At 40.9% G+C, this 21,812-nt stretch overlaps 1 protein-coding gene across 1 annotated transcript in view; it reads right to left on the bottom strand.

The window, feature by feature from the left end:
* Window positions 1-2,419: 2,419 nt before the first annotated feature.
* The window catches only part of sult4a1 (sulfotransferase family 4A, member 1), a 43,131-nt gene continuing 23,738 nt past the window's right edge, over window positions 2,420-21,812 (bottom strand). The window contains exons 2-7 of the mRNA XM_073481103.1: window positions 17,911-18,041; window positions 13,732-13,812; window positions 13,383-13,509; window positions 13,196-13,290; window positions 9,254-9,392; window positions 2,420-2,532 (exon numbers count right to left, since the gene is read on the bottom strand). Of these exons, the coding sequence (XP_073337204.1) occupies window positions 2,420-2,532; window positions 9,254-9,392; window positions 13,196-13,290; window positions 13,383-13,509; window positions 13,732-13,812; window positions 17,911-18,041 (686 nt within the window). The remainder of the gene's footprint in view (window positions 2,533-9,253; window positions 9,393-13,195; window positions 13,291-13,382; window positions 13,510-13,731; window positions 13,813-17,910; window positions 18,042-21,812) is intronic.

The following is a 21,812-nucleotide window of genomic DNA, read 5'->3' as shown; positions in this document are numbered from 1 at the left end:
AGTGTGCTACCCCTTGCAACCATTATTTCTAGAATGTGCTCTAGATTCTTTGTCTTGCGTTAAGCCCATTCATCTCAGTGTCAGATCTTACCACAGTGTTATTTTTGAGTGACAGAGTTGCACATAATTTATCATTCTACACAAAGTGCATTGAAAGATCATCGATGTATCCTTGATTTTGTTGTCACTGTGGACACAGAGGAGGCTGAAGGCAAGACATAACTCTTTGTCTTGCTTGCTTTCTCTCTCTCTCTCTGTCTTAGACAATAAACATACACTCGTATACATCCATACACACACATAAAGCTTATACGTTAGTGTCCAGTGACAAATGGTAAAGGAAGATGAAAGTCCTGCAGCACTTGGAGCAAAAAAAAACAATGATCATCTGACACAACAGTCTCCCAGCCATGACACTGAGCTGCTGGGCTGATTTAGGCGTGATAGGCTTCTTCTTTTCTATAGGCTTCACCTCTTTCAGTTACCTTCCATGCATCAACCGGGCTTGGAGCCACCGCTGCATTAAGACAACTGCTAAAGCACTCAGTTTCAGGGTTAGACCGATATATTAGTTTGACACATTACAGGGCAGATGTTGGTGTTGTCTTATCGCAGCTAAATTATATTTTCAAAAATCTTTTCAACAGCAGAATGCTGCCCAGTTAATTCCTCACTCACAGGCAGTAATGTATTCCAGTTTCCCCACCAATAAACTGGTGTGTGGGGCCTGGCCTATAGAGCCACTTACCATAAAACTGTTTCATTAGCCTGGGCCTCTCTGAAGAGGTTAAGTGTCTCATGACGGTGTAAATGTTTCAGAGGGTTTGACCACCTGACAACCAGAAACATCACGGAGTATTACTGAGGCTACTTACATATTAAAGATATTTGTGGCTGATCAACACTGTAATTTAACAAGTCCAGGCTTGCAGGTGAATAATAAAGAAATATAATAAACTTTAATTAATCAAAGTGGGTTAAATGACCATGTGCAATGTGAAATGGGTCGCTCGTAGTGATGACCCCCTAGAGAATCATCACTTGACTCAACAGTTGCTCTATCGAGCATTTTTGCTTCTTTAGGTAATTGATTTGCTTTTTTTCCAGCTAGCAACTTTATTTTTTTTAGTGCAGTCTGCTCAACCTGGTTTCCAGCAGGCAGCTGTTTTCAGCAAAACCCCCACTATACACCAAACAGCAGACAAAGTTAGCAACTCGGAGGGAACATGGTGGAGCATTTAGCAGCTAAGGTGACATATTTTTCTCAAGAGTTAAGTGAAGACCCAAACAGAGCTAAAAGGAGTGTGAATATTGAACTTATATTTGTTGGGCAGACAGAAGCATGAATCTAAATGAATGCAAATATTGCCACTCCTTACAAACATGTTTACCACATGAACATTTTGACCAGGATGAATCAGTGTTGTCCCCGATCCTTCTGATCAGCTCAAGTAGACTAGAATGGCCCCTCTAGTTAGGGAAAGCTAGAGACATTTGTATTGGCATGGTGATATACAACAAGTTTTGTAACTTTCTAAAACTGACAGTTCACATCACACCCTCTTCAGGTATCAATGGTGAAGTGTGTTCAGGTGGGAAACTCAGATTTGAACCTCTCTTAAGCTCTTTTTATCACCCTTCACAAACTACTTCTGTCACTAATGGTGTATACAAATGAGTGCAACACATTGAAGGCTTTTAAGGAGAAAATGTCCAAAAGTGTGCACTATTATCCAATTTCCGTATCTCAGGAACACTTTTTGCCCCTCATTTGAGTTATTATGTTTTAGTCAGTTAAGAACACTTTTGCTTACAGAAGATTTTGGACAACACTTCCTGGTTTGTTTCTGGTATACTCATGAACTTCATGGGTCAGCAAATAAGGGATAACAGGATTACAGGACAAACCAACATGAAGAAATATCTTGACATTTAGACATGTGATTTTTTTGTGTATTTCAGTCACAAATATCTTCATGTATTTTGAATATAAATGTTGCCCAATACTTTAGGTCAAAATTATTGGTATTAGCCCCTAAAAAACCTACATCGGTCAAACCCTGGTTAGTATTTACACATATACATACACAGCAGTGGGAACATACCGTGGAGGTAGGGGTTGAGGGAGGTTGGTTTACTATTGATTGAGAAATTTCATGAAATTCCCAATAAATCTGGATTCTTTTTGATCAGTCCACAAGGGTGGGGTTGGTGATGACTTGTTGATTTGAGACAGATTGCATTCTGGGAAAAGTCTTGTAGTGTACTCCTACTGTCTTATTGTACCATAAACTTCAGACTGATTGACTGAATGGCGATGTAGTAGCGTGGGCTTTGGCAGGAAGTGTGCACTTGTCAAATGTACTGAAGTAGATCAGTGGGTGTAGAGTAGGGAGACGATGCTGGGGGAGGGTGCTCCTTACAGGCAGAAGTCAAAGGTCAGGTCAGACTTGCCCATCTTCTGTCTGTAAATTGTGTCGAACTTGTCATTCATGGACACTGTGAAGACGTCCTTCCACAGACCCACACGACCTGCAGGCAGGATACACAGCAAGAGGGAAGAAATGAAAGTTCAGTTACCTTTGAAGATGACATAATATTAACAAGTTTTGTACAGAATGAAGTGTGTTGGAATTTATTTTTGAAGGCATTTTCAAATATAAAGATATAAAATGTTTACATGTTAAATTATAATTGATATATGTTTGGTACTAACTAATGCTTTCATTCTGGCTCATCATCATATTGGCATTGTGTCACTGACTGCATCATGAGGTTGGTTAGTTGGAGAGCTGGCCCAGGAAGACAGCAGTCGCTGAAAGAGAATTTAGCCTAATATGGCCGAAGACTTGGCTGAAAGTTAAGGGAGCCTTCCGAATTGTCGTGACAGCGCGCCTTGAACTTTGACAGTCTTGCTCCTATATCTGTTGCAGCCTTAGCACAATTTTTTTTATTGTTCTTACACTTAGATGACAGACTGCAATGACAGATGAAAGCACATTTGTCAGTGAGCTGTCAAATGTTTGTGCTCGCCCAGCTTTGTTTTATATTGCGTATGTGATGTATCTTCCGCTGCCAGAGGATTGTAGGTCAGCCAGAAAAGCATGCCGACTTATATGCTGCAACATGCCACCGGATGTAGTAGGACATCCTGGTATTTTTCACATTCTGTATTTCACATACTTCATATGAGGACATTCTAAATCTTTTTCTGACATTCTAAATAGTATGGTATGGTAGTATGGGTATTGGAATGCAAGGCTTTTTTGAGGAGATTCCCAAAAACCCAATGACTTACACTTTCAAGGCAGTGAGAAAAAGAGAGAGTGGGGTACAAACTCAAGTTAGTTCACAAGAGCAGCCATTAGTTCTCTGAGGTACAGAGTGGGTGGGCAGCACCACCTTTTGCATGTGTAACGTTACTTAAATGCCAACCATAAGCGAGTCTGCTGTCATGGATCATTTGCTTTGGGACCTTCCCTGCATAACCCTGGGCCGCACTTAACCAGATGCTCTGCTGTGAGAGGAAAGTCTTGGAAGAGTCCAAGACAACATTACAGCATAACAAACCACACATATTTAAGGTTAGAATATAACAAATTAAACTAGTAAGCTTTGTGTATAAGATGACATTAAATATGTTTACCATGTTTATGATCTGTAACGTTATACTTTCATTCACATTTTTTTTCCACTTTTTTTCTGTTAAGCTTTGTGTAGCTGCATTGGACAACAACCACAACGTGATTGTTACCACCCTAGTGTTGTGGGTGTGTTGGTGTTTTGTGCGTTCTTGTTTTCCCTCAGGAGCCACGCTCTTCTCCCCTCCTCTTTGCCTGTGAGTGGAGGAGACAAAGAGGCAGTCTAAACCTATTGCAGTCTAATAAGACTAGCACAGAGACAACCCTTGTCAGAAGTGATTAAGAGATCATTTGCAACTTTAATTAATGCTGTTTGTTGCTATGATGTACTCTAAAACCTGATCATGAAGTTTAGTTCAATAATGAATTTATAATAGGTCTTCTAAAAATCTGACCAATTCTGCTGGCTCAAAAATATACATACAGCAAATAATAGGGCAAATTGAAAGATACATGTAGGTGATTATAGAAAGTTGGGTGAATTGAATGTTCTTTGTAGCATGGCCTCTTAACTTCTGAGTGATTCTGATTGATACCAGCTGGTGACTTTTCTGGACCCATTTTAACAGGGCTTGTTTGATACAGCCATTAAACTCAGCCACAAACACTACACTGGGAAAGTCTAAAGAGCTCATCATTGATCTGAAAGCCCATCATTGAACAAGTCAGGAAAGTTGCTTGGAACCATTTCAGAGCAGTTACAGGTCCCAAGATCAACTGTGCAAACAACTGTTTGTAAGTATAAAGTGCATGGCCCAGTTGTGTCCCTGCCACGATCAGAACACACAAACTACCTGCTGTCAGCGTGTCAAGCGTGTTTTGCATTGCCATGGGCTGAGAGGCTGCTGTGCAAGAAAGAAGCCCTTGCTCCAGATGAGGCACCTTTGTCAGATGAAACAAAAATGTAGTTGTTTGGCCACAATGACCAGCGATATGTTTGGAGGAGAGAAGGTGTGGCCTTTAACCCCAAGAACACCACACCTACTGTCAAGCATGGTGCTGGTGAAATATGCTGTGGGGCAGATCTGCTGCTCTAAAGAAAGTAAATGGAGAAGGACTTTTATCTCCAAATTCTTCAGGAAAACCTAAAATCAGCAGCCAGAAGATTGGGTCTTGGGTGCAGTTGAGTGGTTCAAACAGGACAATGATCCAAACACACATCAAAAGTGGTAAAGGAATGGATCAATCAGGCTAGAACTGAGGTTTTGGAATGGCCCCCCAAAGTCCTGATTTGAACCCCATTAAGAACATGTGGACTGTGCTGAAGAAACAAGTCTGTGCCAGGAAGCCAACAAATTGAGTTGAACTTCACCGATTCTGTCAAGACGATTGGTTAAAAATTTAGCCAGAGGCCTACCAGAAGCTTGTGGATGGCTATCAAAAGCATGGCCAAGAGACTTTTAACCAAAATATTAGAATTATTAGTGTATATTTTGTATTGTATGTATATTTTTGACCCAGCAGATTTGGTCACATTTTCAGAAGACCTATAATAAGTTAAATATTGAATCAAACTTCATGAATGTTTTTGTGACAAAGTAGTTTATGTTCCACTCATTCATCACAGAGAAATTAGTTTTAGAAATCATTGGAACTCAAAATGCCATGTTACATATGTTATTTTCAAGTGTATGTAAACTTTTGACCACGACCGTAGAATCCAGATTAATTTGCATATCAATAGAATATTTCATACTTAACGAGGTAAAGTTGAAGAGTTACATTTTTTCATGGGAAAAAAAACCCAAATATGTAAATGTGCGGAACGGAGATACGTTTTCAGGGTTAAATTCACGCTAGGAAAGAGTTTCTTACAAGTGCTTATAATCAATAAAAAATGCTTAATATGCTATTATTATTACTACACATCTTATAAAAATTTAAAAAGGTCCTTTTTACCTGATAACGTTTATTAAATGGACCTCAAAATAAAGTGTTACATGACTAAAACAGATTCATTAGCTGATGCCCAACACCGAGTTACAACACTCCCTAAATCATTCATTAATTTACATCTTGGCAAAAGAATTCGGTTCAAGTAAAACCAGATGTGTATTAGATGACTGCTTATCTAATCTAATCTGATTTATTGAGTCCCGTCCTATTTTCTTGTTCCAAATAAGGGCACACGATATCCTCAAACTGCTGTTTTAAATCTTAACAGTTGGCTTGAAAGCTTTTTGCTTTGCTTCATACAGATTCTAATTTTGTTTGCTGTACTGAAAACATTACATGTTGTTTTACATTTTTCAGCTGCAGAGTGAATACAGCCTGATGTGGCAGTGACTCACCTGCTGTGGTGTGTGTGAGACAGATCAGACTGACAGTCAGCTGTGTGTTAAGCCTATAGCAGACCAGACATCAGACTTCCATGTACTAAAAGGAAAATAAAATTGATGGGAAAACAGAAAAAAAGCACGTGACAAAAACCAAAACATCAAATCAAAACAGGAATGGTATATAAACAAAACTGAATAATAAGAACAAATTTATTTAAAGAATATGTGTAAAAATGTACACATGAAACTCCAAAGAGGGTTAAAACAAGCTGGGCCTTGCAGGTTTGAATCATACACTATACAGTTTATACATTAGTTATAGTATGCTGAAGTATTGAAATGCAATCCGTGGTGTAAGATCCAACATGTAGCCACATGGTGGTGCTATAATCCTGTCAAACTGAGTGTAAGAAAACGCTATACACCATCAGCCACAACATTAAAACCACTGACAGGTGACGTGAATAACATTGATCATCTCATCACAATGCGATGTTCTGCTGGGAAACCTTGGGTGCTGGCATTCATGTGAATGCCACTTGACACGCACCACCCATCCAAACACTGTTGTGGACCAAGTACACCCCCTCATCACAACAATACTACCCAATGGCAGTGGCCCCCCAGCAGGACAATGTGCCCTGACACACCACAAACACTGCTCAGGAACAGCTCGAGGAACACAATAAAGGGCCCAAGCTGTTGACCGGGCCTCCAGATCCTCCCCAGATCCCAATCTGATCGAGCAGGTCTGATCCATGGAGGCCCCATCCCCCAACATACAGGACCCAGAGGATCCACTATAAAACGCCCTGGTGCCAGACATCACAGGACACCCTCAGAGGTCTTAAGTCCATGTCTTGACAGGTCAGAGCTGTTTTGGCTGCACAAGGAGGGGAACTTTCACAATATTAGGCAGGTGGTCATAATGTTATGCCTGATCGATGTATATATCCATGTATTTAATTTAAAGTGACTTATATAGATAACTATGGAACCCAAAGGTGTTCAATATGGTATTAATCTAGAAATATATGTGTATTTAGAAATTCTGAGATAAATAATCATATTTTGTGTAATTGTGTAAAAAAAAACAAAAAAAAACAATGAAATAATGGAAAAATAATGGAAATCGAAAGGCCTAAAAACTCAACTCATAATTATTTCATGCCATTTCATTATTTATTGTCATAGCAACAATTCATCACAATTTATCTTCATTCACCTCTTTTATTGCCACATACACTGAACAAAAATATAAATGCAACACTTTTGTTTTTGCTCCCATTTTTCATGAGCTGAACTCAAAGATCTAAAACATTTTCTATATACACAAAAGAACCATTTCTGTCAAATATTGTTTACAAATCTGTCTAAATCTGTGTTAGTGAGCACTTCTCCTTTGCCGAGATAATCCATCTCACCTCACAGGTGTGGAATATCAAGATGCTGATTAGACAACATGAATATTGCACAGGTGTGCCTTAAGCTGGCCACAATAAAAGGCCACTCTGAAATGTGCAGTTTTGTTTTTGTTGAAAATGTTTTAGATCTTTGAGTTCAGCTCATGAAAAATGGGAGCAAAAACAAAAGTGTTGCGTTTATATTTTTGTTCAGTGTATATTAGAGCCCGACCGATATATTAGTTGGTCAATATTATCAGCTGACACTGACCTATCACAGATATATCCTGTCGCTGTATATGTTTTACGATATTGGCTGATATGAAACCTTTTGGTTTTACAGACCATGATGCAGAAGAATTCTTACATGTCCAGTGAAGATTACCGTTTCAGTGCAGTGATGTCATTTTAGACAATAAGGTTTATTGTTAAACTGTAAAATGGATATTTTGCCTCTTACATATCTTTGTGACAACTGCTTGATAACCACATTTGAGGGATTATTGCAAAAAAAATTGCTTATATTAGGGGTGCCACAAATCTTAATTTACTGTCAAGGTTAAGGTTACTGTCTTCAAGCACTGCTTGACTTGTCACCACACGAGTGGAAACACTTCAAACATGAGCACAAATCTCAACACCACCACTCAGCAATAACACTGTGTGGAAGCAGGACGGCTGAGCAGGTAACGCCGTCAGTGAAACAGCAGTCTCTCTCTGATGCCTTCAGACAAACCTATCCTACCAGTTCAGAAAAACACACACAACAAAAAAAACAGTGCAGTGGGTACGTTCATTGCTAAAAGACTTTCATCGCCAAACGTAAACAACTGTTCCACATTACATTGTGCCCTCTTATACATTTTTTAGCAGCCAAGTTATTCCCAACCTTTATGAAAAGGCACCAAAGTCATAAAAGACTAATTGGCTAAAACATTATGAAAAGGAAATCAAAATACATACAGGAATAACTAGATAACTGATGTTGCACTTTACATCCTGAATATAGTGAATTATGTTTACTTAAAATAGGCTGAGCACTAGCTATTTTTGAATGTATGTTTCTCTCACATTAAATTGTCTATGGGCTACCAGCTGTGAGCTGTCAGGACAAAAGCACACTTACTTTTGAAATTTTTTTTTTATTATACCAGTAGTCAAGGCCAAGAGGCACTTTTCACCGTTGAAAGTGTTTTTATTTTTATGATAAAACCCAACCAGTAACATGAGATTTAAAATGATCTAGACAAAATATTTTCTCCTATAGTAATGGTGAAATCCATTGATTGTACACATCTAAGTCCATTTATAGGTCTTCAGTAGTGCATTGTCAAAAGTTGTACAGGAAAGCCTTTGTGTTGCCAACGTTATGTAGGGTATGTCCTCTAGTGATGTCATCTGAGTCAGTCTTGGTTAGTGCTGAAGACTGCAAATTTGAAAATGTGGTAAGTGGTGTGAGTTTTGGAGATATTGGCCATAGAGATGCCTGCCATTTCTCCAATATAATGGAACTAGATGGCTCTGAGCTTGTGATGCTAAAAGCACTTGAATCTGAATCCAATATTGGCCTATCACATATATCGGTATCAGCGTTTATGCTGCCCAATTTCTTTTATCATAATGCAAAACAGATGCTTGGGGTAATTTACAATTATCATGATTTTTGGAAAGAGACGTTGCCGTCAAGTTTTTTCACATTTTTTTTTTCATTTTTTTTTATTTTCCATTATGTAGAAGAGAAGGCAGACATGGTTTGAGACACATTTGGCAAGTCTGATGCTTTGGAAATTCTACTCCACAGTGTCAGTGTCAGCTACAACGAGAGCCCTTTCAGCCAGGCATCTCACAGCAGATGACAAGGAGCCAAAAACTCAAAATTCTGCCTAGGTAGCAGACCAGAGGAATGTTATGTTTATCCTCTTCCACTCACCCCTGCAGATGGACAGTGCCTCTGTGTTGCTGCACTGCTCGATGAGCTGATTACAGCTCTCCACCATGCCCTCCAGCTGAGCCTTGTCACAGGAAACACCCAGGAAACGAGCTAACTGTTCCACAAACGTCCCCGAATCCTGGAGGAGAAAAAATTTGAAATCTATGAAAAAAATCATTTCAAACAATTATAGAAAAAACTGCCTCCCTCTTGAATTCTTACATAATATGAAGTCAGCAATTCTGCTTCCCTAAACAGTATCCACCCACAGCTGTAGAGAACACAGTGTTCCCTTGCTCACACAATCTATGTGGGTAGAAAGGTGAGACACACTGGCTGCAGACATATGAAAATTGTAAGGACAAAATGTACAGCTCTCACAATTATCTAGGATCATATAGGTTATCAGTGAACTGGGTTGTATGTTTATATATGGGTGTCTGTGTGTTCAAGGCATGTTCAGTTAGAATTATTGACCCAGATTGCAGCTCTGTGAGGATGTAGGCTACACGGGGCTTTAAAGTTGCAATATGCAAGAACTGTAGTTTAAAACACTCAACAATTAACTAAAAACAGAACAGAATGTGGATAAATATGTCAAAGATGTCTATATCTGTAAAGTATCAGAGATATCTACTGAAGTTAGCATGTTAACAAGCTAGTCCTGTCTCACAATACCACTTTGTACCTCAAGAGGCAATAGTCTAACAGTATAGCTAGGCCTTCAGAGATGGTACCGACTGCTGTCAGTAGCCATCCTCTCAAGCTCCTCTCAAGCTTCATGTTTCTCCGGTCTCTGTGCCTAAGTGTCTTTGTTGTCCCCAGAGTCCTGTTCGGAGCTGATTCCCTGATGGGTCACCACTGTCTCAGGCCTGAAAGCCTCCCGGCAGTTTAAAGTTATTGTGCTTGCAGTGTAAACAATACCAACACTCTGACACTGAGCTACCTGTCCTGGACGCGAGCTGAAGGTCTAACTAAGCTAACTGATAGCTAACAGCTACTACAATTAACAGTAGTTAGTGGTTATTCTGGTGGAATGCTGTCTCCTTTTTGTTTGGAGTATAAATTCAACAGGTGACCAATTCTTATATATTGCACCTAAGCTAAATGCTAATGTCACTATGATCACAAATACAAAACTAACAGCATATTAGGCTGCTGACAATAAGCACAAAGCAGGCTGGAGACTGATGGTTATTTATTCCTCCATTTCTGAATGGATTAAAACAACAAGATATAATGTGTTAATTAATAATCAGTTGACTTTAGAAGAGGTTTTGTTAACTTTGGACGGAGCCAGTATAGTCGTTCCCATGTCTTTATGCAGAGCTCAGCCCTCCTAACTGTAGCTTCCTACTTAGTGTAAGCTACATATGATAGTTGTTTTGATTATCTAACTAGAACTAACTAACTAATTCTGACTCTAATGTCAAACTATTCCTTTAAAACAGTAATATTGCATAATTGCCTTTGGGGGCTCCGGAACTCGCTGTAAACCTAACACTGACATGTTATGACCCTGTAAAGTTGTCTGTGACTAACGTGTTAGCAAACAGTTGCCCGTTTACACATCCAGCAGAAATATAGCAAGATTAGCATTTATTTTGAGTCGTGCATCTGGCCACCTGATTAAGGTACATTTAATATTCCCTCTCCTTTTAGGTCTGGTCTGATTTCCACCAACTCTTGAGGAACCTTTGGAAAACCAAACAATGAGCTGAAAGAGGCTAAAAAGCTTTGTAGAGCCACTCATATTTAGCGGGATTATCACTATAAGTGAGTTTGTTTTGTTCTTTTACATTACACCATTGATCATTGCAAATATAAAAATAAATATAAATATGATTAGTGCAGCTTTAAATTTAATTTAATGTAGTCTTATGTATGACCACTGCTACTGTGTATATTAAGTGTCTAATTTGCCCCTTTTACTGAAGACTTGGAGAAGATGTGCAGTCCTGATTGACACTCATCTACACAGACTCAGTGCTGTGAGTGAGGCTAAAGGTGCAGCTACTAAACACCGACTTGGAGGAGGTGAATACCTATGCAGTCACTTATTTTACATTATATATTTTTAATTAATTGACATTACTTAGGCAATTTCCACAGAGAACTGGAGAAGTATTAATTCAAATGGCATACAATAAAGAGTGGATTTTTTCTCAACACTGGGCACCTAAAAAATGATGTCATGTTTTTGCACAAATCCAACAGTGAATCTTTCAGACCGGTTACGTCTTCTCTGTTCAGTTCTAAGAAACCAATTCTGAGAAAAGCCTATGATGTGAGTCAGTGCCTCATAACCACGATAAGACCAGATAATGTCAAAAAAAAGGGGCCTTTGAGTAAGCAAAGGTCAAATATTGTTGTAAATGTGGCATATTATGTTCTTTTTCTTTAACTGCAGAGTTTTACACAAGAATGTTATGAGCTTCCACATCTTACAGAAGCAAACTAAAAAGGTTAAATTAAGTTATGGTTGTAGGCAAATGATAGGAAAGGTGCTTTTGGTTCACAGAGAAGTTTTCCTTTACATGCAGGGTTTTTGTCAGCATATGCTTTGATCTGGCATGTCCCTACCAATGTCAAGGTGCTGCTGAATTATCCTTACCAGCATGTGTTTTTCAAATGATCTTATCATTATCATTACACAGGACTGTTGATGAGATCGATGCAGAGCCACCAGATTTGTGTTTTTTGCAAAAAGTGGACTGTTTTGATGAGGGGTGAAAGACTGATGTCAGGAGCCCTCACTTGATGATCTAGCAACTTGCTGTACAACACATTGTTGGCAGTTACAACACTGGAGGTAGTAGTAGTACTGTGGATAAGTTACCAGACTGAATGTAGATATTTTATCCCAAAGTATGATCCTTTCCTAAACTTTACCAAGTTTAAAAAGTAGTTATGGAGTGTAAACCTGACCAAGTAGTTTTGGGGCCCAAACTTAACCAAGTAGTTTTGAGGCCTAAACCTACCCAAATCATGGTCATTTGACAACATTGGTAACTGTCCAAAAGCCTTAATATGTCATAATATATGAAGTGTTTGTCAGCAAGCTTCATTTTGAAAGTGTAACTGGGCGATGTGTGCTATGTATTATTGCCAACTTGACAGAAGACCCCTTCACCTCCAAGAAAAATGTACAGCTGCAGCTGTCTGGAAGATGAAGAAAATATATGTATAGATGGCAAGTTTCAGTGCTGTTTTGAAGATTTGATCCTGCTAAGGCATTTCAAAAGCTGGCTCCTGATTATATTGCTGATGCGCTACAAATCAGAGCACAGCCTTGGGCAGGACTCTGACTATTCCTCATCCATGGCTCAAGACTAACAGCGACCAGGATATTGCATTCAGGGGTACTCAGCGTTGAAACTTTCTGTCTGAGGATCTGAGGTCACTTCTAACATTTGTCACTGGTTTAATTGTCTATTTTTAACTCATCTATTTTTTTAATTTAATTGTTGGGTATTCTATTTTATTCTCTGGGCTTTTATTTCCACGGGAGTCAACTGTGATGCAATTTCAATCAATCAGGCCCTTACATTTAGAAAAGTTTGAAATGTGATAGGGAGAGGATATAATGTAATAATAGCCTATTTAGGCCTCACAGATAGCAAGGCAACTCTACAAGCAAACTTTGTTTACTCATACTGCACATCTCAAAGAAAACGCAAAAAATGTGTAAGCATGCATGCTCACAAAGACCTTTAGTGTATGAATACAGGTTAAAAAGTGATTTCATACCAAAGAGCTGCACAGTGCACAGTCTCATTCATCAGTACAGAAGCTGCCCTAGATAAGTTTACTGATTCACTGTTCTTATCTGATACACCAAACAGTCAGAGGATTCAGATCTTCACTAAGGCCAGAGAAGTGGCTTATGACTTGGAGTTACATACTAGCAGACAAAGGCTAAAAAAGCACAAGAGGTGTTACCTTGTACATGTCTTCATATTTCAAGAAGAGGACATTGGAGTCCATACGATGTTCCCAGAATTCCTGAACATGTTCAAACCAGGAACCATATCCCACTATGAGAGAGAGAGATAGAGAGATACAGCAGTTCACTGACCTGAAACCAGATTAAGGTCACCAGACAAGGTATGTCCCAGTCCATACTCACGCTTGTCATTCATAAAGCGTCGGCAGAACTCCTGGAAGGTTCCCCGGTAGCTCATGGTCCTGAGAGAGCGGTGGAACTGGTAGTAGGACACCACCAGGTCTTTAGGGTTACGAGCCATGTAGATCACCTAGAACAGAACCAATACCCAAACAATACCCTATGCCGTCAGATACATAATATTAGTCCCATGTGATGCTGCTTAAGCCTCATATTAGAGACGAAGGCTATTCCTTTTAGGGCACACTCTTAACATGTGAATCTGCCTAGAAATATAAGCGACAAAAATGTCTACATTAGCATCTTAATGCAATGAAAAGTCCTTTCTGCTGTCAGGCCTCAATGGACTGACCTTGGCCTCTCCATTGTGCATGGCTGTGGGGAGGAATCGATAGGGAAGATGGCTTTTGATCAGACGAGGGGATGTCAGCTCCTGTGGAAACAAAGGGAGTAGTTACTTTTTCTAAAGTTATAATAATAATATAATTTAAGTGGCAAGGACAATGTTCTTGATAAGTTCGAGAATCTGTTAAAAATACTACAAGGAACATTTTACTGGTTATGAAACACTCACAAAACATAAGTTCCTTGTAGCAGCTTTAATGTTGGCTGTGCGTCGGTCTTATACTACAGTTACTATATACATCTGCATTTGTGTTCCTTGTTTTCTGTTGAAGTAAGCAGTTTGCTGAGAAGTACAAACCATTAGGTGCATTTATATCTACCTGTTTTTATGCACATTTTCAATTTGTGCAAGAAAAAAAATTAAATGGAAATAAAAAAAGATAAATAAAAGAGTTGCAAAAAAGATTTTACGCTTGGCCTACATTCCCTGCCGGGTCAATGCCTTCATCAATAAAACTTCACAACCCCATTTGTAACTCAGGCTTTGTGCTATAAGTATGTAGTTGATAACATCATCATTGACTTTTCCAGATTTTAGGAGACTTTGTGCAAAACCAAAGAAAACACTATACAACTGTTCTCACAGTCCCTGTCATGAGTAATCTGACCTTTAAGTGTGTTTTTTTTTTATTCCTGCAGCAGTCATGTGTAGTCAAATTAAAGACACTTCTCTTATACTGCTTTCAAAGCATGAATACATACAAAACAAAAAACTGAAAAACAAGTGGCAAAAAACACAAACACAAAAAGGGAGAAAAGTGCAACAACAGCAACAAAAAAAGCTTAATGAGCAACTTAAGCTCAATCTAGTCCAAGACAGGTTATTGTTGAAGACTCGCAACCAAACACATACTGAGCGGGGACCACTCTGTCACAAACTCAAATAAGGTTTCTTGCGATACATATAACTTTTCGTAAAGAAAATGTCTGTAATTTATCATACCAGTGATAATGTAGGTGGGTGTACATCAAGCCAAACCCAGAGGATTGAAAGGCGTGCAGCATAAAATATGATATTGAGGCGGCCAGCGGCGAAGGCGTAGGCTGGGACCCTCTGGAGGCCGGCGGCGACGGCATAGGCTGGGACCCTCTGGTGGCCGACGGCGAAGGCGTAGGCTGGGACCCTCTGGCGGCCGACAGCGAAGGCGAAGGTGAAGGCGTAGGCTGGGACCCTCTGGCGGCTGACGGCGAAGGCTGGGACCCTCTGGCGGCCGATGGCGAAGGCGTAGGCATAGGCTGGGACCCTCTGGTGGCCGACGGCAAAGGCGTAGGCTGGGACACTCTGGCGGCCGACAGCAAAGGCGTAGGCTGGGACACTCTGGTGGCCGACAGCAAAGGCGTAGGCTGGGACACTGGAGGGAGAGCGGGAGGCAGGGAAACACCAGTGGGTGTCGGCCAGACTGCCGACAGTTAAACACTGGCTGGAGAACCACTGGCAGGATCAGAACTCTGGACCTCTGATCGAGGGACCGGGACAGGACCAGGACGGGCCGACTGATGGACAGGAACAGGTGTCGGTCGGGCCACTGACTGGGAACCACTGCCAGGTGTCGGCTGTACCGCCGATGTAGAAACACTGACAGGTGTTGGCATGGCTGCCAACAGAAGAGCAGGAACAGGCGCCAGATGGACCGCCGACGGAGGAGCAGGAACAGGCGCCGGCCGGACTGCCGACAGAGAACCACTGCAAGGTGTCGGCAGGACCGCCGACAGAGGAGCAGGAACAGATGTCGGCCGGGCCCCCGATGGAGAACCACTGGCAGGTGTCAGCCGGACCACCGACTGGGAACCACTTCCAGGAGTAGCAGGAACAGGTGTCCGCTGGGGTGTCAGCCATGCTTCTAATGGAAAAAACCCAGCAGGAGTCGGCCAGGCCGCCGCCGAAGTAGCAGGAACAGGTGTCCGCCTGGGTGTCAACCATGCTTCTAATGGAGAAAACCCAGCAGGAGTCGGCCAGGCCGCCGCCGAAGTAGCAGGAACAGGTGTCCGCCTGGGTGTCAACCATGCTTCTAATGGAGAAAACCCAGCAGGCGTCAGCTGGGCCTCCGACACTGGAGCTGGGGCTCTGGGCGGGCATGGTTCTGAGGTGCTGGGCAGGCATGGCTCCAGGGCGCTGGGCAGTAGTGAAGACGAAGCCCCGGGCAGTGGCAAGGAACCGCAGAACATGGAGCCAGGATGCGGTCTTGGGGGGGGGGGTCTGGTAGCCGGGCTGGGGCTGAGGCATGGGCCTGGGCTGGGGCGCTGGGCAGCAGCGAAGACGAGGCCCCGGGCAGTGGTTGACAGTTCGCAGACACCGGAGCTGACGGATGGCTAACAGGCTGAGAGTCACTGCTATACAGGTTTTCAAGTAAAGCCCGTCTGAGCTTCTCCACCCCTGATACCAGTTCCGCAGCAACTGGAGCCTCCTTCAACCATGGCTTAAAAATTTCTTGTCAAAAACTGCTACAGCCTGTAGCATTAGCACCACATCCATCCTCCCATTCAAAACTGCCCACAAATTGTCCCAAATGTCCATAAATTGCACTCTGATGTCTGCTGGGTCCATTCTGGCTAGATTATTCTGTTACGGTGGGGGTTTTTGTTTGGACCCAAATGCAGAGATCGGAGACAGGAAGATAGTGATTAAAGGATTTATTAAGTCTTATCGGTTCTTTAATCATTTTCTTCTTTTTGGAACCACAGTAGGATACCATCACACCCCACAAATAGGCTTTCATAGTTTCCCATAGGTTTGATGGATCAGTTCTCCCATTATCACTTACTTCTAAGATTTAAAAAAATGTAAATTTCAAAAATCAGAACCTGATAATATTGACCTATTACATCACTAGGAATTTCAATGTTTATCCAAATTATCCCAGTAATATAAATCTCCATTTTAATTGGATGTCACCAATGCTACTTGCTACAAACTCTACCAAACCAAATATTGGTTCTAGAATATGTTTTATGTGGATTAGAAAAAATCTTGTAACCTGATTATAGGGCTACATTAATTTCCATTTATCTACAACATCAACCTTCTCCAGCATTTGATTCAAGGCTTGTTGTATTTTTAGTTTTTTTATTACACAGTTCCAGTAACCACCCACTATCAGTAAAGGACAGCTGTATTTAAGGAATAAATCAAATGGCAAATAGCTTCTTCTGAACAGTACTGCAGTACTGGAGTCGGGATAAGTAGAGATCCTTCCCCCACTGAGAAGAAGTTGTCCTCGGCACAGTTCATCACTTTTGTCGTCTGTTGGTAATCCCCAAACTTCATGACTATAGGCCTTGTACTGGACATTGTATTTGGTGTAGAGATATGATGTCTCTTTCAATTTGCTCTGTATATCCAGGCCCAGGATCTCTGGCAAAAAACTGTACAAATGCCACAATGTCATTCTACTCCACACCCTCCAACACACCAAAAATCAGCAGACTGGACTGTCGGCTTTTATTTTTCAAGTAATCCATTTTCATTTCCAGAGCCTCTACTGCTATGAGCAGCCCTGTGATCTTCTTATCAGCATCCACTATATTATCCTCTGTGGCACTGACTCTGGTTTGAACCTCATCAGTTTGTTTATTGAGTGTATTCATTGATGAATGTATTTGTTGCAGGACAACAATGGCAGAGGTCCAGGTGTAAACTCTGTGTGGGATTATCATGGATTCTTCAAGTCTCAAAATCAAACAGAAAACTAACTAAACAAGTCCAGTTGAGTTAAGTTAGATAGGCTAACAGCCGCTCATCTTGTTTCAGGGTGGACCTTAGAATTATTGATGTCTGTCCATACTGGTCTACAACTTTTGTTTGAGTAAAGCCTAAGATATTAATCATCCAGCAGTGTCTGAGGATGTGATGAACCTTAAAAACAACATTTCTGTTCAGTTGTTCTTATGTTCTCATTAAGCTAAAAGATAGAATCCTTGTGACTGTGAGCAAGGATAGCCTAGTTTGGATTTTGGTGGTGTAAAATTGAAACAGCTACCAGTAACATCTCATGTTACACATCTAAACAAGGTGTCACTTTTGTCATAATGCTGCCATACCCAGCAGGCCCCCAGAATTCCTGTAGTCCCGAATGATTAAGTCGATTAATGAAGTGAATGAATGCTAACATAATTTTAGCTACATTACCTGTATGATGTCCAGGCCAGGTTGGGGGTACTCTAAGACAGGCAGCTGTTCATCGATGTTCATGAGGCCAATCTCATCAGGGTCTGCTCCCTGACTCACGAGATACACAATCTCCTGAAGTAAACTGGTGCCTACGAGGAGAGAAGAGAGAAAGCAAGAAGACGGTCAGGAATTTGAGACAGCAGGAAGAGAACAAGTAAAGGGGGATAAACATGAAAATGAGACAAGAGAAACTAACTCTTGCAATGTTGGCTGAAATAGTGTTTCAGCAAACCCTAAATGACCATTACATTAGTAATTTTACTTAAAAGGTTACAAGGTAAATTCATCGTAATTTTTTTAATAACAAAGGTTTTAAAAACACAGTGCCTTTTGGGGGGACAGCTTCGTTCTGCCAGCAGAGATAGCAACTGTCACCCTGTCTGTTCTACCAACTCTTCTTCATACTTCCGCACAAAAAACCTGGTGGCTCCCGCAGTTGACTGGTGATGATTATGTGACATGATTTTCAACATGTCTTTGTTTGCTGGAAACCTCCACACACTGTCATTAAATCACCGGTGGAACCTGCTGTAAGATATTCTGACCTTAGAACTCTCTGTTGCATGGTCTCATGGTGCAAAGGGAAAGACCTTAGGGTCTTGGTCTAAAGCTCTCTAAGTTGTTGAATCACTTGCCAGAAGAAGGGGGAGTTAACTGCGTTTGGGGTATGCTTTAGTAAAGGATACACGGCTTTATGCCGGCATTGCTTGGTTCAGTGTGAACACACAAAGGCGGTGTAAGGGCAAGCCTTTGTTGCTACAATATTGCGGAATCTCTGTGTGACAAGGGCTAACTAAATATTGTTTGAGCCTTCCTCAGTTTCTGTAGGAAGTAGAGCCTTTTCTGTGGTTTTCAGGGTTCTCAGCGACGGTAATTCCAAGGAACCTTAAACTCCGAGGAACCTCAAACTCCAAGGAACCTCAGCTCCACTAATGTAGATGTTGTTGATTTACCCCCGAAATGAACTCTCAATGTGTTTATAATATGACTAATGATGGTGGTGTTGAATGCATACTTCACAATAGAGTTCTGTTGATGAATGGAAGTGCAGTCATGGGTGTACAATGTGAACAGGACGGGGCTGAGCACACTGCCCTGGGGGGCTCCAGTGTTGAGCACCAACATAGAGGAGGCGTGACTACCAATCCTTACTCTCTGGGGTCTACTTATGATGAAGTCCAATATCCAGTTGCAGAGTGTTGTGCTCAAGCCCAGAGTGTTTAGTTTTCCAATCAGCTTCATGGTGAGATTGTATTGAATGCTGAGCTGAAGTCAACAAACATCATCCTGATGTAGCTGTTCTTATTCTCCAGGTGAGTGAAGACTGAGTGGAAGGCAGTAGATATGGCATCCTCAGTGGATCTGTTGGTTCTGAAAGCATACTGGTGAGGGTCCAGGCTGGCAGGGATGTGTCTTTGATGTGCTGGGGAACCATATTCTCAAAGCACTTCATTACGATGGGGGTGAGAGTCACAGGGTGGTAGACATTTAGACTAGACACAGCAGACGTTTTAGGTGCAGGAATGATGATGGCTGTCACTCTCAGCAGGATTTTTCTCACATCTGCTGTTGTTACTGACAGTGGCCGGTCCTCACTCATTTTTGTAGCCTGTGACATTTTGAATCGCCTGCCACATATCTTTTGTGTTTTTGGTGTTGAGGTCCCTCTCCAGTCTCTGCTGATGTCTCCTCTTTGCCTCCTTGATGCCAGCTTTCAGGCTTGCTCTGGCAGTGTTGTATGATTCCTTGTCCTTAGGAAAACTCTAGTACAATGTTCCACTCAGCAGCTCAGGTATACAGTATGTGTCTTGCTAAAGGCTAACTTGGCAGCAAATGTTCAAGTCAGCCTGGGGATTCAGTCTAGCCGCTTTTCAACCCTAAACCTGCTGGTCTTACCAACAATCACTTATTAAGTAAAAATTCCAATAAATGCCTGTATTAAAGCAGAATCTCTGTCATCATAATACTGTTTTATAACTGGCCATGCCTATGTTCTCTGTGTTGTCCCTGTGACTCATTGTGGTTTTGCAGATATGTTCAATCAGGTCAGTCTAATCTTAAATTCCAATTGCTTTTTTTGGAAAAGCTGAAACCTAATAACACAACAAAGTGCAGGTGGTTAAAGGCTGCTGTCAAATCACCTCATGAGAAACCTGAAGAACATTGCTTCATTAAGCAAAGCGTAAGGTTCAGCTCTGACTTTTAAAACAGTACAATGAATTCATGACTGTTTTTTAGTAAACTATCAACCTGACAGCTTGGCAACTTTTTGCCTAATAGGGTGACAGGAAAAAGACAGACTGTTCTTGTTTACAGGAAGTTGTCATCTGTGTGGCCTCAGGCAGGCCAAATGCAGCCCGTGAAACCAAATTAACATGTAGCAAGGATTTTTGTAATTCCCCTGAAAAAAACCTTACTCACTCTAAAAGAAAACTTTATTTCTCAGTGGTAGCAGTTATGGTGTATTTTGCAGTCATGAAAGGCTTGAGTTGTGTTTGAAGCATGAGAAACTTCAGCTGCACCCAGGACCAGTTTCCTCACAGTGGGGAAATACACAGAAGATGCATTAATGGTGAACATAGTGTGTTTGTATGTAATCCCCACATATTATATGCTCCTTTGCTTTATAAATATTCCTACTGCTCATAATTACTACTGTAGTTAGAAACCAGTTTTTGTTTTTAGAAAGGCTCAAAGAAGACACCATATTCCATGCTACATGCAAAGCTGACTAACAGTGATGGCAGTCTGATGGACAGATCTATATTTAGCTGAAAACAGGAGAATGAAGGGAGTAATGGTCTTGGGCTGTTTTTTAACAGGGTTGTTTGTATGGAGTTAAAATCATGCCAAAACCTCACAAACACACAAAACATTTTTTACTCACGCCCAACGATTCACAGACAAACTCAGTGTGGTTTGCAAATACAAAACATCATTCACAAACTAATGCATTTTGTTTTGCAAATAAGAAACATACGTATCAAACAAATACATCATGTTTCAGAAACAAATACAGCATGTTTTACACATACAAAGAAACATATTTATTCAATTACAAAAAATATCCTTCAAGTACAAACTAAAATCTTTCAAGTACCAAAAAATCCTTCAAGTACAAAAAACAATTATACAAGTACAAAAAACTGTCACATGACTTTTGGCACTAATTTTCCGCCTTGCAGATTCACACACAAATGCCAGGAAACTTTCTAACAAATGTCCTGTAATTTTTTTCCCCAAAATCTTTATTCAAGGCCACCAACAGGAGCTATCATGTGTAGATTCGACTTGCCGCCTCTGACTCAGAATCTTGTGGATGTTTTCAGTATTCGGCCATATACATCTTAACCTCAAACCACATACCTGATTTCATGTGAATTAGCGCGAGCAGCGCCGCTAAAAAAGTTTGCGCTAATGACCGCATTTCACTTCCTATATACTCTTCACAATAAAAGCCTCCCGTTACTTTGTTATTTCAAACCTTTCAATGTGAAGCAGCGAAAGCAGGGCGTGTGTTTTATCTGCAGTAACTTAACACGACTCCTCAGGTGGTGCTAAAACAAATGTGTGTGGACTGAGGTCGTCTTCACTTCAAAATTTAGTCTTAAGACCAAGACGTATCAAGTGTAACGTTATATGTGGCCATAGTTTAATTTAGTTAAGTTAGAAACAGAATGAAAAGTTAAGTTAGCCTAATCGGTGTAAGCTAGGTTAGCTCCTGCGGTACCAAGCTACATATTTATCATCGTACCCACAAAAGACATTTCTGGAGTGTAGTTAAAATTTGATTTTTCACCAGCAACAACCACAAACTCACCTGTTGGCTCATTGTGTTAAATTGCCTGGCAAGTCGAATC

This window comes from Pagrus major, chromosome 14 (assembly GCF_040436345.1).
Source record: "Pagrus major chromosome 14, Pma_NU_1.0".
Classification (NCBI taxonomy): Eukaryota; Metazoa; Chordata; class Actinopteri; order Spariformes; family Sparidae; genus Pagrus; species Pagrus major.
Note: the sequence above shows the minus strand (reverse complement) of the source record. Positions and strands in the feature narration are given on the sequence as shown.